Source organism: Herpailurus yagouaroundi, unplaced genomic scaffold (assembly GCF_014898765.1).
Source record: "Herpailurus yagouaroundi ecotype Mexico unplaced genomic scaffold, PumYag 196, whole genome shotgun sequence".
Classification (NCBI taxonomy): domain Eukaryota; kingdom Metazoa; phylum Chordata; class Mammalia; order Carnivora; family Felidae; genus Herpailurus; species Herpailurus yagouaroundi.
In genome coordinates this window covers 9,966,382-9,979,916 of record NW_024412427.1, presented here as the reverse complement: position 1 = coordinate 9,979,916, position 13,535 = coordinate 9,966,382, and the positions used below count along the sequence as shown (strand labels likewise).

At 44.1% G+C, this 13,535-nt stretch overlaps 1 protein-coding gene and 1 non-coding gene across 8 annotated transcripts in view; both read left to right on the top strand.

Annotated features, from left to right (window-relative positions):
- PHF20 (PHD finger protein 20) overlaps positions 1-13,535 on the top strand; it is a 176,044-nt gene that overhangs the window by 158,262 nt on the left and 4,247 nt on the right. For all 7 annotated transcript variants that reach the window (XM_040447178.1, XM_040447179.1, XM_040447182.1 and 4 more), the window contains 3 exons: positions 648-843; positions 6,986-7,391; positions 9,394-9,577. In XM_040447178.1, the coding sequence (XP_040303112.1) occupies positions 648-843; positions 6,986-7,391; positions 9,394-9,577 (786 nt within the window). The remainder of the gene's footprint in view (positions 1-647; positions 844-6,985; positions 7,392-9,393; positions 9,578-13,535) is intronic.
- LOC121012603 (U6 spliceosomal RNA) lies at positions 5,844-5,950 on the top strand. Its single transcript, XR_005782184.1, has one exon. It is a non-coding gene; the product is annotated as a U6 spliceosomal RNA (small nuclear RNA).

Here is a 13,535-nt window from a genome sequence, read left to right as displayed (position 1 = left end):
CCCCCCCCCCCCCCCCCCCCCCCCCCCCCCCCCCCCCCAGAAGGAAGCAACCAGATAGGGAATGAGTAGGAGGCTTTTGAAGAGGCTTTCTTACTTTGGAAGATAACAAAAGGCCTCTCTGAGGAGGTGGAAAGATGCCAGTTCTGTGGCTTGGGGAATGGTACTCCAGACAGAGAGGATGTTAGGATAGAGATCCTAAGACTGAAAAGTGGGATGTGTTCCAGAAACTGAAAGGAGGCCACTGTAAGGGTAAGGCAAGGAAGGCAGGAAGGAGCTGGGTGCTGTTGGCCTCATTAGGCCAGTGTTAGGGCTTTGGCTTTTCTTTTGTATGTAGTAGGAAGTCATTGAAGGTTTTAAATAGGAGAGGTAATGATGTGATTTAAATTTAAAGAGGTACCCAGGTTCCCACTCCACCTCTGGCCAGTTCTGGGAGTTCAGGAAATTTACATCTTACTGCTTTATCCCCAACCCCTATTAGGGAGCCTGGCATGTAGTAAATGTATATTGGTGCCAAGTAAATGTATATTGGATGAATGAATAAAATGAACACACCAATCCATCCTTCCAATAATTTATGTGATGATTGTACAATGATGCAGTGGTTTCCATCAGGCCGTGTATTAACTCTCTTATTGTCACTGCTTTAGGTCAGAGGCCTGGCTTCAAGTACTGGTATGACAAGGAGTGGTTGAGCAGGGGACATATGCATGGCCTGGCATTCTTAGAAGAGAACTACTCCCACCAGAATGCCAAGAAGATTGTGGCCACCCACCAGCTTCTTGGAGATGTGCAGAGAGTGATCGAGGTTCTGCATGGCCTGCAGCTCAAGATGAGCATCTTACAGTAAGTGCGGCACCTGCAGCTTTGGGGAGGAGTCACATCTGACATCGTGGCGGGGGAGGGCAGGATAAATTTGAAAAATTGGAAAGACACAAAATCAGTGATAAGACAAATGAGTTTGAGACCTTTACTAAAAATTCTCAGTTACACGATAAACATTTTTTTGAAAAAAAAATCAACCATATACAGGTATAATTTACATATAATTAAGTTTGCTAATCTTAAAGGTTCATTTAGGGTTCTTTTTTTATTTTTATTTTTTTTTTTAATTTTTTTTTCAACGTTTATTTATTTTTGGGACAGAGAGAGACAGAGCATGAACGGGGGAGGGGCAGAGAGAGAGAGGGAGACACAGAATCGGAAACAGGCTCCAGGCTCCGAGCCACCAGCCCAGAGCCCGATGCGGGGCTCGAACTCCCGGACCACAAGATCGTGACCTGGCTGAAGTCGGACGCTTAACCGACTGCGCCACCCAGGCGCCCCTAGGGTTCTTTTTTTTAATTATGTTTTGATGTTTGTTTATTTTTGAGAGAAAGAGACAGAGTGGGAACAGGGGAGCGGCAGAGAGAGAGGGAGACACAGAATCTGAAGCAGGCTCCAGGCTCTGAACCGTCAGCACAGAGCCGGACATAGGGCTCAAACCCACAAACTGTGGGATCATGACCTGAGCTGAAGTTGGATGCCTAACTGAGCCACCCAGGCAGCCCTAGGTTTTTTTTTTTTTTAATGTTTATTCATTTTTGAGAGAGAGAGAGTGTGTGTGCCTGCATGCCTGTGGGGCAGGAGCAGGGAGAGAGGGGGACAGAGGATCCAAAGTGGGCTATGTGCTGACAGCAGAGAGCCCAAGTCAGACTTGAACTCATGAACCATGAGATTGTGACCTGAGCCGAAGTAACCAATTGAGCCACTCAGGCACCCCAAGGGTTCATTGAGTTTTGACAAATGTATAGACCCTTGTAACCACCACCATTATCAAAATATGGTGTATGTATATATAGTTTAGTTTGTTTACTATTTTGCTGTACAGTTCTGAATTTTCTTTTTTTTTTTTTTTTAATGTTTGTTTTTGAGAGAGAGAGAGAGAGAGCATGAGCAGGAGAGGGGCAGAGAGAGAGGGAGACACAGAATCTGAAGCAGGCTCCGGCTCCGAGCTGTCAGCACAGAGCCTGATGTGGGGCTTGAACTCATGAACTGTGAGATCATGACCTGAGCTGAAGTTGAACACTCAACCGACTGAGCCACCAGGCGCCCCCTGAATTTTTTTTATTGTGGTAAAATATACATAATATAAAATTTACCATCTTAACTTTTTAATATACCGTTCAGTAGTGTTAAGTACATTCACCTATTGAAACCAATCTCCATAACTCTTCATTTTGCAAAAATGAAACTTTGTATCTGTGAAACAACTTCTTACCATTTTCCCTCCTCCCAGCCCCTGATGACTGTCATTCTACTTTGTGTGTCTCTGAATATGACTAGGTACTTCATATAAATAGGATCCTATAGTATTTGTCCTTTGTGAGTAGCTCATTTCACTTTGCACAGTGTCTTCAAAAGTTCATCTGGGGGTGCCTGGGTGGCTCAGTTAGGTGTCCGACTTTAGCTCAGGTCATGATCTCGCGGTTTGTGAGTTCGAGCCCCACATTGGGTTCTGTGCTGACAGCTCAGAGCCTGGAGCCTCCTTCAGATTCTGTGTCTCCCTCTCTCTGCCCTCCCCCACTCGCACTCTGTCTTTCTCTTTCTCTCTCTCAAAAATAAATAAACATTAAAAAAAATTTAAAAAAGAAAAGTTCATCTGTATTACAGCCTGTATCAGAATTTCCTTCCTTTTTAAAGGCTGAATGATACTGTATTGTATGTAATACTGCATTTTGTTTATCCAGTCATCCTAAACACCCTTGACTGGTAAACAAAGTAAAATTGAAAGCTGCTGGAAAAGACCATGTTGGCAGGCCTGCTCTCCAGCATAGTGGTTGGTCAGTAAGTATTTTCTCTTCATGGTTTGCTCATGCAAAGAAGTTTTAGGTGTTCTGGTACTATGCTTCTGGCTTTTAGTAGCCAGAAGTTTGAGGAGCTAAACTAAGTGTGAATTCCCTTCTGTGGTTGCACTCTATGTGTTAGATGACCCAAGTTCATGTAAGCTCTGAGAAAGACCTATCACTCTTACTCGGTCTGTTGGCTTTTATAACTTACCCCCACTTTACCAAATAGGTCATCTGGGGCCTTGCATGGCACAGCTGCTCTCCCATGACTTCCAGGGGTAGAGTCCCGTCTAGAACTCCAGGCCTAGCTCCTGTCAAGTACTTGTCCTAACCTTTCTAACTGTCTCTCAGTGGTTTCATGCATTTTCTTCCAGTATCAGCACAGTCTGTGTAAGGGATTGATTCTCTTGTCAAGAACTTTCTCAGGTTCTCCCATGAGCCTTTCCACAGGGGACCATCAACAATGACAAGCTAGTGCCATGAGTTAGACATGACAGGCCACTCCCCAACAAGGTTTCCTTTGTGCAGATTAGTCCTAGAGGCCCTCAGCATCAGGCAGAGTGTCAGAGCCCTGGGATGGTAGAACTTTCTCTTGTATTCTGGTGATTCTGGTGCACAGAGGCCTAGCTTCAAGAACTGGAATGACAGATGAGCGGTTGAGCAAGGGCACATTCAGACCTGATATATATTGATTTGGGTAAAAGCAAAGGTTCTATAACAGGAATCCTCCAAATAGAGGCTAAAACAAAATGGAATCTTCTTTTTCCATAATGAACGGTCCAAGAGTAGGCAAGGTTCCAGATCAGGTAGATGGCCTTTTTCCAGGATTCCATCTGTGGGCCTGGGGACTTGGGTTCCTTCTGTCTTATTGCTCTGGCATTCCATTGGGGTTCTTCTCATCTGCATGTTTGAAACAGCCTCACCTGTACCTCAACTGTTCAGCCCCCAGGGGAAAAGAAAGACAGGAGAGAGCAGGCAGTTTTCATGGACGCACCTAACTGCGGGGAAGGCTAGCTATGTGCTCTGTTTGAACCCTGGAGTGAGGATGGAGGTGGGGTTAAGAGAATGGGGAGGTAGTTGCTGGGGGAAGTTAGCTGTCACTGTGATAGTATCTGTTGAGGTGAACTGAATCAAGTGACAGCCCTGGATTAAGATGTCAGCGACAAGCTTTTCCCTCACATTTTATAAAACCAGAAAGCTTTACCCCATGTATACCAAATTAATTTCTTCTTAATGAGATGCCAGAAATCGAGGCAGGTAGAAGGTGGTCCATGTGCGGTCCTGGAAAGCCTCAGGTTATGTTCATGATTATAAACTTTGTCATATTTCTTTTCATTTGAGGTTTCAATCAGATGGTGTTCTCTTTCTTCTTACTAAATGCCATTGCTCCTTACCCTAACCCATATCCCGGAACTTTCTCCCTTCCGAATCTCTGATCCCTGAATCATCTTTTTAAAAAAAAATTTAATCTCTATACACAACATGGGGTTTGAACTCACCCCTGAGATAAGGAGTCGCATGTTCCACTGACTGAACCAGCCAGGCGCCCCCTAGATCCTTCATCTTTATAGCAGTGACTTTGTACTGGAATTAAATCTGACTTCTAGCAATTCAGAAGAGGGTATAGGGTGATCTTGTTCATCATTATATGTGGAGAAAAGATCCTGGGGGCGGGGAGAGAGGTGATCCCAGTATGTGTACACATGGATAGTCTCTGTTGTCACAAGCTCTAGGTCTTCATTCTCAGAAATACTGTTCCTAAGTGGCTTGGCAGGTTTATTATTTTCAAATGCAAAACTCAGTAACTTCAGAGCATTTGTTGTCATTTAAAAAGTGACATGTGGCTATACGTACCATCTTCATGATTGACAGGGTGCACAAAGAAAGGCCAGGGTTATCTTTGTGTGGAGTAGTAGCTGGGGTTTTAGGTCTTACCTGGGAGGGCAAAAATTCTAGGGAGGAGGAAGCAAAGACTTGTGATTTTCATGCAAGAGAAGGTCTATATTGTGGCTTATATGCTCCAGTTAACAGATTTCAGACTAAGTACACTTGAAAGTTAACAGTGATCCTCATTTTTCCTGATGCAGTTAGGATTTCAGAGGTGTGTCTGGTGTCTTGGATTCCTGGTACAGGCTGTGATACCCCCTTGGGGGCGATCCAGGGACCTAGGCTGCCTTGATACTCTCGTCATTTCCTCTCCTTCCCCAGTGGATAGAAGGGGTGTTGGTGATTGCTGGAGTGGGAGAAGTGAGAGAGGTTAGTTGTAGCTCCTTGGGAACAGAATGTTAGGTTCTGTAAGATCACTCTGGTCTATTCCATTTGTGCAGGAAGTCTTCAGTCAAGTAGGTGTGGAGGGGTACCCATATATGGAGTTGCTGATGAGTTAAGTTTGTGATTTTCTGCTGATCTGGTTTCAGTGTTTTTCAGTTGGGGGCTGGGAAGACACTGTTGACTATATCGTGGGATGATTCTTCTTTATCCCAATCATGTAGGATTGTTCGAAGCATTATAGAATGTCAGGCATTCTCGGATTCAATGAACTAAATGTCAGTAGTACCTGTCAGTCATTGTGGCAATTAGAAAGGTCACTTCACATATCTGTCCATCTCTGAACCAAATAGGAGTAGGTAGCACCTGTCTGTGTCTTTGTTTCCAAACGCTCCCTAGAGGGCACTGCCTTCCCAGCCAGGAACTCTGGGAACTGATGGGTCTTATTCAAGAAATCCACTGTTGTGTTTTCCTTCTCTCCACCCTCCCTTCCTTCCTTTTTTCCTTCTTTTCATTTAATGATCAAAGGTAATAATAGAAGTTTTGGGTAGTAAAGAAGAGGTAAAAGGTGAAGTTTATCTAGGGTAGTGGCTTTTAAACTTAAAATGTGTATCCCGCGTAAGAAATACATTTTAAATTACTCACATGTATAAAATTGAAACTAAAATTTCACAGGACAGCTACTCTTTCTTAGAATGGTACACTCTAATATTTTATATTCTGTTTTTCTTTTTTCTACGATTGATTATGATGCTCGCTTTGGCAGTACGTAGACTAAAATTGGAACCATATGGAGAAGATTAGTCTGGCCCCTACACAAGGATAATGCATAAATTCGTGAAGCGCTGCAACTGATTATGATCCAATAGATTAATTTAATGACCCTCTATTGGTTCAAAACTAAAACAGTGAATGATTCTGGAAGACTAAAGTGATAACACAGTTTTAGGTGCACATACATGTAGGCAGGGCTTTCAACAGATTCTCAAAGGGACTTGTGGTTCAAAAAAGGATCAGAATCCCCTGTTCGTTTGTTCTTTCTTTCTTATTTTTTTAAAACATTTACTTATTTTTGAGAGAGAGAGAGACAGAGTGCAAGTGGGGGAGGGGTTAGAGAGAGAGGGAGACACAATCCGAAGCAGCCTCCAGGCTCTGAGCTGTCAGCACAGAGCCTGATGTAGGGCTTGAACCCATAAACCGCGAGATCATGACCTGAGCTGAAGTTGGACGCTTAACTGACTGAGCCACCCAGGCACCCCAGAATCTCTGTTCTTTAACAATAAGGTTTGCTCCTTGGGATGGTGAGAATAAAAGATTTTAGAAAAATTTAAAAAAAATTATTAACAGCTTTTATGTAGATGACTTTGATTCCTACCCCCTTGCCCTGTCATCAGTGTATTTTTGTAACCGAGTGCTATTGCACACCAGGGTTATCATGCCTACTTATTAATAAGTTAAGGTTATTTTTAGTAACTTACATTTGAAGAGTACTTTGCTGCCAACAGAGTACTTTTATTTGAATTAATTCACTTAATCTGTATCAAATTCAGTGGCTAATGGCAGATAGAGGGTTAGTCTAGTTCTGCAGAGGAAGGAATGGGAATGAGTCTGGCTGAGTGACTCATCCCAGCTGCACTGCTAATCAGTGGTTGAACTGAAATCTAGTCAGGTCTTCTGACTCCAAGTCCAGTCCTACTCACTGTGAGTGAGTCTACAGTGGGAGCTTGCCTGCAAGTGGTCTCCTCAGAGACCATGGATTTATGTTCCTTTTTGCTTGGCAAATGGTGGCTTGTGGCCAAATGGCCCAAGTGGGAACTCCTCTTCCTATTGGGAGAAACCCCTGTAGTGGTCCCAGGTACTCTAGAGCCCTTTCTATGTTTCCCTCCCAACAGAAGCAGACAGCATCCTGATCTGCAGCTGTGGTGTCAGCCTTGGAAACAGCACTCAGGGGAGGGGAGACCTCATTCCAAACACATCCACGTTACTGAAGCCAGGAGCAAGGAGGAAGTCCCAAGCTATAGAACTTTGAATGGGGCAGTGGAGAAGCCCTTGCCCCTGCCCCTACCCCGGTCTGTGGAGGAGTCCTATATCACCAGCGAGCACTGCTATCAGAAGCCCCGCGCCTATTACCCTGCTGTGGAGCAGAAGCTGGTGGTGGAAACACGGGGCTCTGCCCTCGACGATGCAGTCAACCCCCTCCGTGAGAACGGTGATGATTCTCTTTCTCCGCGTCTGGGCTGGCCTCTAGACCAAGACAGGAGTAGGGGGGACAGTGACTCCAAATCTAGCTCTCTAAAGGTATGTGGTTCACATGTATTTGTTCTTTTTTTTTTTTTTTTTTAATGTTTATTTATTTTTGAGAGAGACAGAGACAGAATGTGAATGGATTAGGGACAGAGAGAGAGGGAGACACAGAATCTGAAGCAGGCTCCAGGCTCCAAGCTGTCAGCACAGAGCCCGACGCGGGGCTCAAACTCACAAGCCATGAGATCGTGATCTGAGCCGAAGTTGGACATTTAACCGAATGAGCCACCCAGGTGCCCCCACATGTATTATTTGTTCTTAATTTAGTGTATGAATGCTTGAGTTCCCCTCCTTAGGGTTCTTTGGGAGAAGTTTGTTGTAAAATTGTTTTTAGTCTAAGATTGTATTTAAATGTGCTTATCATAGGTATGTTTTTGGTCTGTAAAAATGGGTGCAAAGGCAGGAGAGACCAGGTAAACCAGAGATCATTGATTGCAGGAAATGTCCACAAAACCACATAATCACTAGGGTTTGGGGGTGGAGGTGGGAAGAAGCAAGGAGAAAAGGGTTGACTGGCACTTGATAAATGGAAGTAAGTTAGGAAAATGAGTTTTTTCCTTAACAGGGTTTACATTGTAATTCCACCTTGCTGCTGATTCTTAGCATGAGCAAAGGATGAGCCAAGTGTTTTGTTAAGTATAAGGTTTTCAGTACAATTTTGTGATAGCTTTACTTTGACATTTAACTTTGTAGCCTTGACATAAGAAGAGTCCATTTCGTCAGAATATTTGCTGCTTTCATCACCTTTCCCAAGAATACCTCTCAATTTTTTGTTATTTAAGTCATGCTCTTCTAGAGCCTTTTGTGTTGTCCTGCTCGTGTTATCATCTTTAACTATTCACTGGTGTTATTCTGTCCTGTCCTCAGTTGGTCAGTAGGGCTTTGTGTAATTGGAGAGCTTCTCCATCCTTGTTATCCTTCCTTTCAGACTTTACCTGTGGTTGGCGTCACCAGCTTTAGATGTGTTAGTACATACTGCCAGGTGGGGCATCCTAGATTATAAGCCCCTCAAAGGTGGGCATTGTACCTCATTCAGCCTGTGCCCTTGCCAGTGTCTAAACAGTGCTGGGCAAGGCTTGTGAGACCCAGTTTCAAGTCTGAGCTTAGACACATACTGTGTGATACATGAGCAGGTCACTTTACCTCCTTGGATATGTCTCCTGTGGGAGAGGCCAGTGACTGTGTCCTCTCCATTATTGTGCAGTGTATCTGTGAAAAGCTCTCAGCACAAAGCTTTGCATAGTCAGCTCTAAATAAATATTAGCTAGGCTGTATTTCATTTCAAATGAATGAATGTATGAATGAATGAATGAATGAATGAATGAATGAATGAATGAATGGTTGAGATCACAAACCCCAGAGAAAGTGTGATCCTGAAGACTAGGCAGATTTCCTAGAGATAGCTGCCCCATAATAAAAAAATGAGAAAATACTGGGCCTAAGCAAGACAACTATGATTAAAAATCTCTTTCGTTGATGGCAAGCTGACCTTAAGCCAGCACTGTGTTTTATAAACCTTATCCTGTTTCATTCTCATGAACCTTTAAAATAGGTTTTACTACTTCCATCTTTCCTGTAAGGTAACAGAGGCTCAGAGAGGCAGAAGAACTAATCCAGGCTCACACATTCAGCAGGACATGGAACGAGGACTTAACACTGCTTTGATTCCTGCCAACTAACATACTAACCCCTGTCTGCACCCACCCTGCTCTACTCTAACCTCAGGGCTCTAGAGCCATTCCATGAGGCCTATTTCAGACTGGGGCATTGGGCCAGTCACTGGGAAGCAGCTATGAGGCCTTGAGGCCCGTGCTGCCTTGTGGTGTTTGCGATTGGTACATGCTTCTGCCTGGTGTGCAAGACAGGAGGAGAAGGAGATAGAGATTTGGAATATTCAAGCTGTAACTGGTTTTTCAGATGGTTGCAAACACTGGCTGTTTGAGAAGGGACTGGGAACTGTCTCCACTCAGTAACTTAAATGCCATTGCATTCCTAGGTGAGGGAATATGTCTCCAAAAAGGTCCTACCTGAGGAAGCCCCGGCTCGGAAGCTGCTGGACAGAGGAGGAGAGGGGCTGCTGAGCTCCCAGCACCAGTGGCAGTTTAACTTGCTGACCCATGTGGAATCTCTTCAGGATGAAGTCACACATAGGATGGACTCCATCGAGAAGGAGCTGGATGGTAGGACTCCTTCTCTGGCTCTCCACAGACAGCTGTATTCTTGCCTCCTTTCTTTTCAGTCTCATCCACCCCCATCCTTCTCTCAAGATGGGCAAGCTTTACTTTTAGTATTTACCAAGCACTGCTAAGGTCTGTGTGATATCAGGAGGCCTCCTTCACTTACCCAGTGCCTTCTGCAAAGCAGAGTGCGAAAGAGTGCCTGGACTCTCTGCAGGCCGTGTGCGATCTGAGCAAACCTTTGCCAACCAAGTTCTGTGAGGAATTTCAACTTTGACTTAGTAGAGGTTTTGGATGTCTTTGAGGATTAATCTGAAGAAACCTTTTATTTCAGCCTTTCATAAAAATCTAAAATGAGGCCTTTCTTCTTTATCAGTAGAGATTTAAGAACTTGACTCAGTCATTTGGGTAGCCTCTGGGTATTTCTCCCAGGTGTTAGTGGTAACAGATGGGCCTTGTCATGATAAACTTGATCAAGTTCAGACTTTTGATCCCTAGAATGTCACCAGCTTGGTTTTTGAAGATAGAATTCCTTCTTGATAGTTCACTTATTTCTTAATTTTTTTGTTTCAATCTTAAAATGGAGCCAAATTTAAAAATAAATATTCCCGGGGCGCCTGGGTGGCTCAGTCGGTTAGGCGGCCGACTTCGGCTCGGGTCATGATCTTGCGGTCCGTGAGTTTGAGCCCCGTGTCAGGCTCTGTGCTGACAGCTCGGAGCCCGGAGCCTGTTTCGGATTCTGTGTCTCCCTCTCTCTGACCCTCCCCTGTTCATGCTCTGTCTCTCTCTGTCTCAAAAATAAATAAATGTTAAAAAAATTTTAAAAATAAATAAATATTCCGTTTGAGGATTCTGAATATATTGTCCACTGTTACTATATTGGGGACATAAAACTACTTTCATGAAATAACTCAGAAAAATACCATATGTTATGCGAGCTAGAGTCATGAGGGCCCATAGGTCAGGGCACGTGTATGGCTGAGGCCCTGCCAAAGAAGTGTGTGAGGGGAAACAGGAAGGCTTTCTGGAAGTCTTGGGTGTGAAGTGGAGCCTTGAAGAGAGTGAGGTTTTCTGCTGGAGAGGGGGTGACTCGGTGGGTGATGAAAGGACTGGCTTGACTGGGAAAGGGTTACCCTGTTGGAGGAAAGTGAGAACTCTATGCCTTTATGCTTCTTTCCTGCCTCTGAGGCACTCCTGAGGAACTAGGAATGGGAGACTAATTCAGGGTCCCTTCTGAGGGCATTTCTGAAGGGGGAGTGTTTCTGTCTCTTTTACTCCTAAAAGGTTTTCTTGGGTTCCTTAGAATTGTAACTGATGCCACTGTCTGAAAACCTTGCTATTTGCTAGTTAAAAGAGGATTAAATGCCAGACTAGAAATTATGGGTTTTGAGAGAATGGCAGTAGGAGTGGTTCTGGGTCCCTGGATTAGCACTGTGGAAACAGGGAGAATATTCTGTTGCCAGAGGAGCCTGGCCTTAGAGCAGACATCAGAGTTTACCCACTTCTTTTTTTTTTTCTTTAAAAAAAAAATTTTTTTTTTTTATTTTTAAAAAAAAATTTTTTTTCAACGTTTATTTATTTTTGGGACAGAGAGAGACAGAGCATGAACGGGGGAGGGGCAGAGAGAGAGGGAGACACAGAATCGGAAACAGGCTCCAGGTTCTGAGCCATCAGCCCAGAGCCTGACGCAGGGCTCGAACTCACGGACCGCGAGATCATGACCTGGCTGAAGTCGGACGCTTAACCGACTGCGCCACCCAGGCGCCCCTTAAAAAATTTTTTTTAAGATTTGTTTATTTTTGAGAGAGAGTGTGATCAGGGATGGGGAGAGAGAGAGGGAGACACAGAATCCAAAGCAAGCTCCAGGCTCTGAGCTGTCAACACAGAGCCTGATGTGGGGCTCCAACCCATGAGCAGCAAGATGACCTGATCCAAAGTCGGATGCTCAACTGATGGAGCTACCCAGGTGTCCCAGAGTTTACCCACTTCTTACTCACTGACTTGCTGTTCCCACCCAGTCTCATGGCCACTGTGGTGAGAAGGATAAGCCTGGACTCCCTTCTCTGACCTGCTTGAGGGCGTCTTGTGTGTCCTGCTGATCTGGGGTCACATACTCTGTTCTTGTTCTGAAACTCCAGGCTCTGAAGTGTGAAAATCAATTATAATTCTTAAAGACTTTATTCAGACAGACTTTTCTATTGTATTTTTATCAGAATCCTATTTTATTTCAGCTACAGTAGAGACAACTCTTCAGTTCATCCAAATACCATTAAGATAAACTGAGCTTTTATAAGAATTTGGATACAGTATTCCTTTTAAGAAGTAACCTCGTAAGCTATTATATTGACTAATTTATACTTTTAAAAAGTTATTGTGGCTCCTGGGTGGCTCAGTCAGTTAAACGTCCGACTTCAGCTCAGGTCATGATCTCACAGTCCGTGAGTTTGAGCCCCGCGTCCGGGCTCTGTGCTGACACCTCAGAGCCTGGAGGCTGCTTCAGATTCTGTGTTTTGCTGTCTCTCTGCCCCTCCCCTGCTCATGCTCTGTCTCTCTCTGTCTCAAAAATAAATAAAAACATTAAAAAAAAAAAGTTATTGTTTCAGTATTAACCATAGCTTAATAATTTAGTAGTGTAAACAGTTGTAAACAAAAGATTTTTAATGATCATGAAAATATTGAATCTTTTAGGATGAGCAATACTTTTTTTTAAATTTTTTTTTAATGTTTATTTCTGAGAGAGAGAACATGAGTGGGGGAGGGGCAGAGAGAGAGGGAGACCCAGAATCCAAAGCAGGCTCCAGGCTCCAAGCTGTCAGCACGGAGCCTGATGCAGGGCACGAACCCACAAACCACGAGATCATGACCTGAGCCAGAGTCGGATGCTCAACCGACCAAGCCACCCAGGCACCCCAGCATGAGCAATACTATTTTAAGAAAAAAATGTTACCTTAAGGAGCATTGGCCTCTATCTGGATGATCTGAGAGAGTGTATTTGAAATGAAACTTTACCTGTGTGACCTCCTGCATTGCTTAGAATCATTACATTGCTGAGAAGCTATTGAGCTTCCTTAAAAGAGAAATGGGGTGATGGTCCAGAACACAGTACAGAAAGAAGACTGGCCTGCTGGATGTTGGGCTCCAGAGAAGATACTAGTGGCTACTAATACATACAGTTCTGGGTCTGGTCTTCAGTCCTGCAGATCTAGAGAGAAGGCTTCCACCTTAGGGTCTCTAAACCCTCCTCTTCACCAAGCTCAGAGAATACTGAGTAGCCTAGAGTCTTCTAGTCTGGTGTTCTTTCTCCCTGTGCATGCCTCCCAGGTCACCATAGTGTTGGGGTATGTCTTTGGTGAACCTGGTACCAAATCTGAAGTAGTTACAAGACCATAAGAGGGGTCTCTCAGCAGTTGTAGGATCATCTTGTCAAGGAAAGATGGACTGACTGACATTCTGTCGGAATTGACGCAGCGAATCCTGACTGCCTTTTTTCTACACTCATCTAGATGGGCTCTTCCGGCATTGACTTTTGGCCTTTTTCTCCATTTATTCTGTTTATTCTCATGCCCTTTTGCTAAGCAGTCCCTTGTCTCCTAGTTTTTTGTTTGTTTGTTGTTGTTGTTGTTGTTGTTTATGTTTGAGGGATGCAGAGAGAGAACACAAGCAAGGGAGGTGCAGGGGGAACAGAGGATCCGAAGCAGGCTCAGATGCTGACAGCAAATAAGCCCAGTGTGGGTTTTAAACCCACAAACCATAAGATTCATGATCTGAGCTGAAGTTGGACACTCAACTGATTGAGCCATCCAGGTGCCCCTTCTAGTTTTTTTCCTTAAAGACTTACTGATGTATTGAAATTGGTCACCATGGAGTTTTTCTTGCTCAGCAGGTCACTAGTACTCTCACATGACTTTGATCCTTTACTCTTGGCTTTCAAGTTCATGTCTGAGAAGGCAGTCTTATTTTT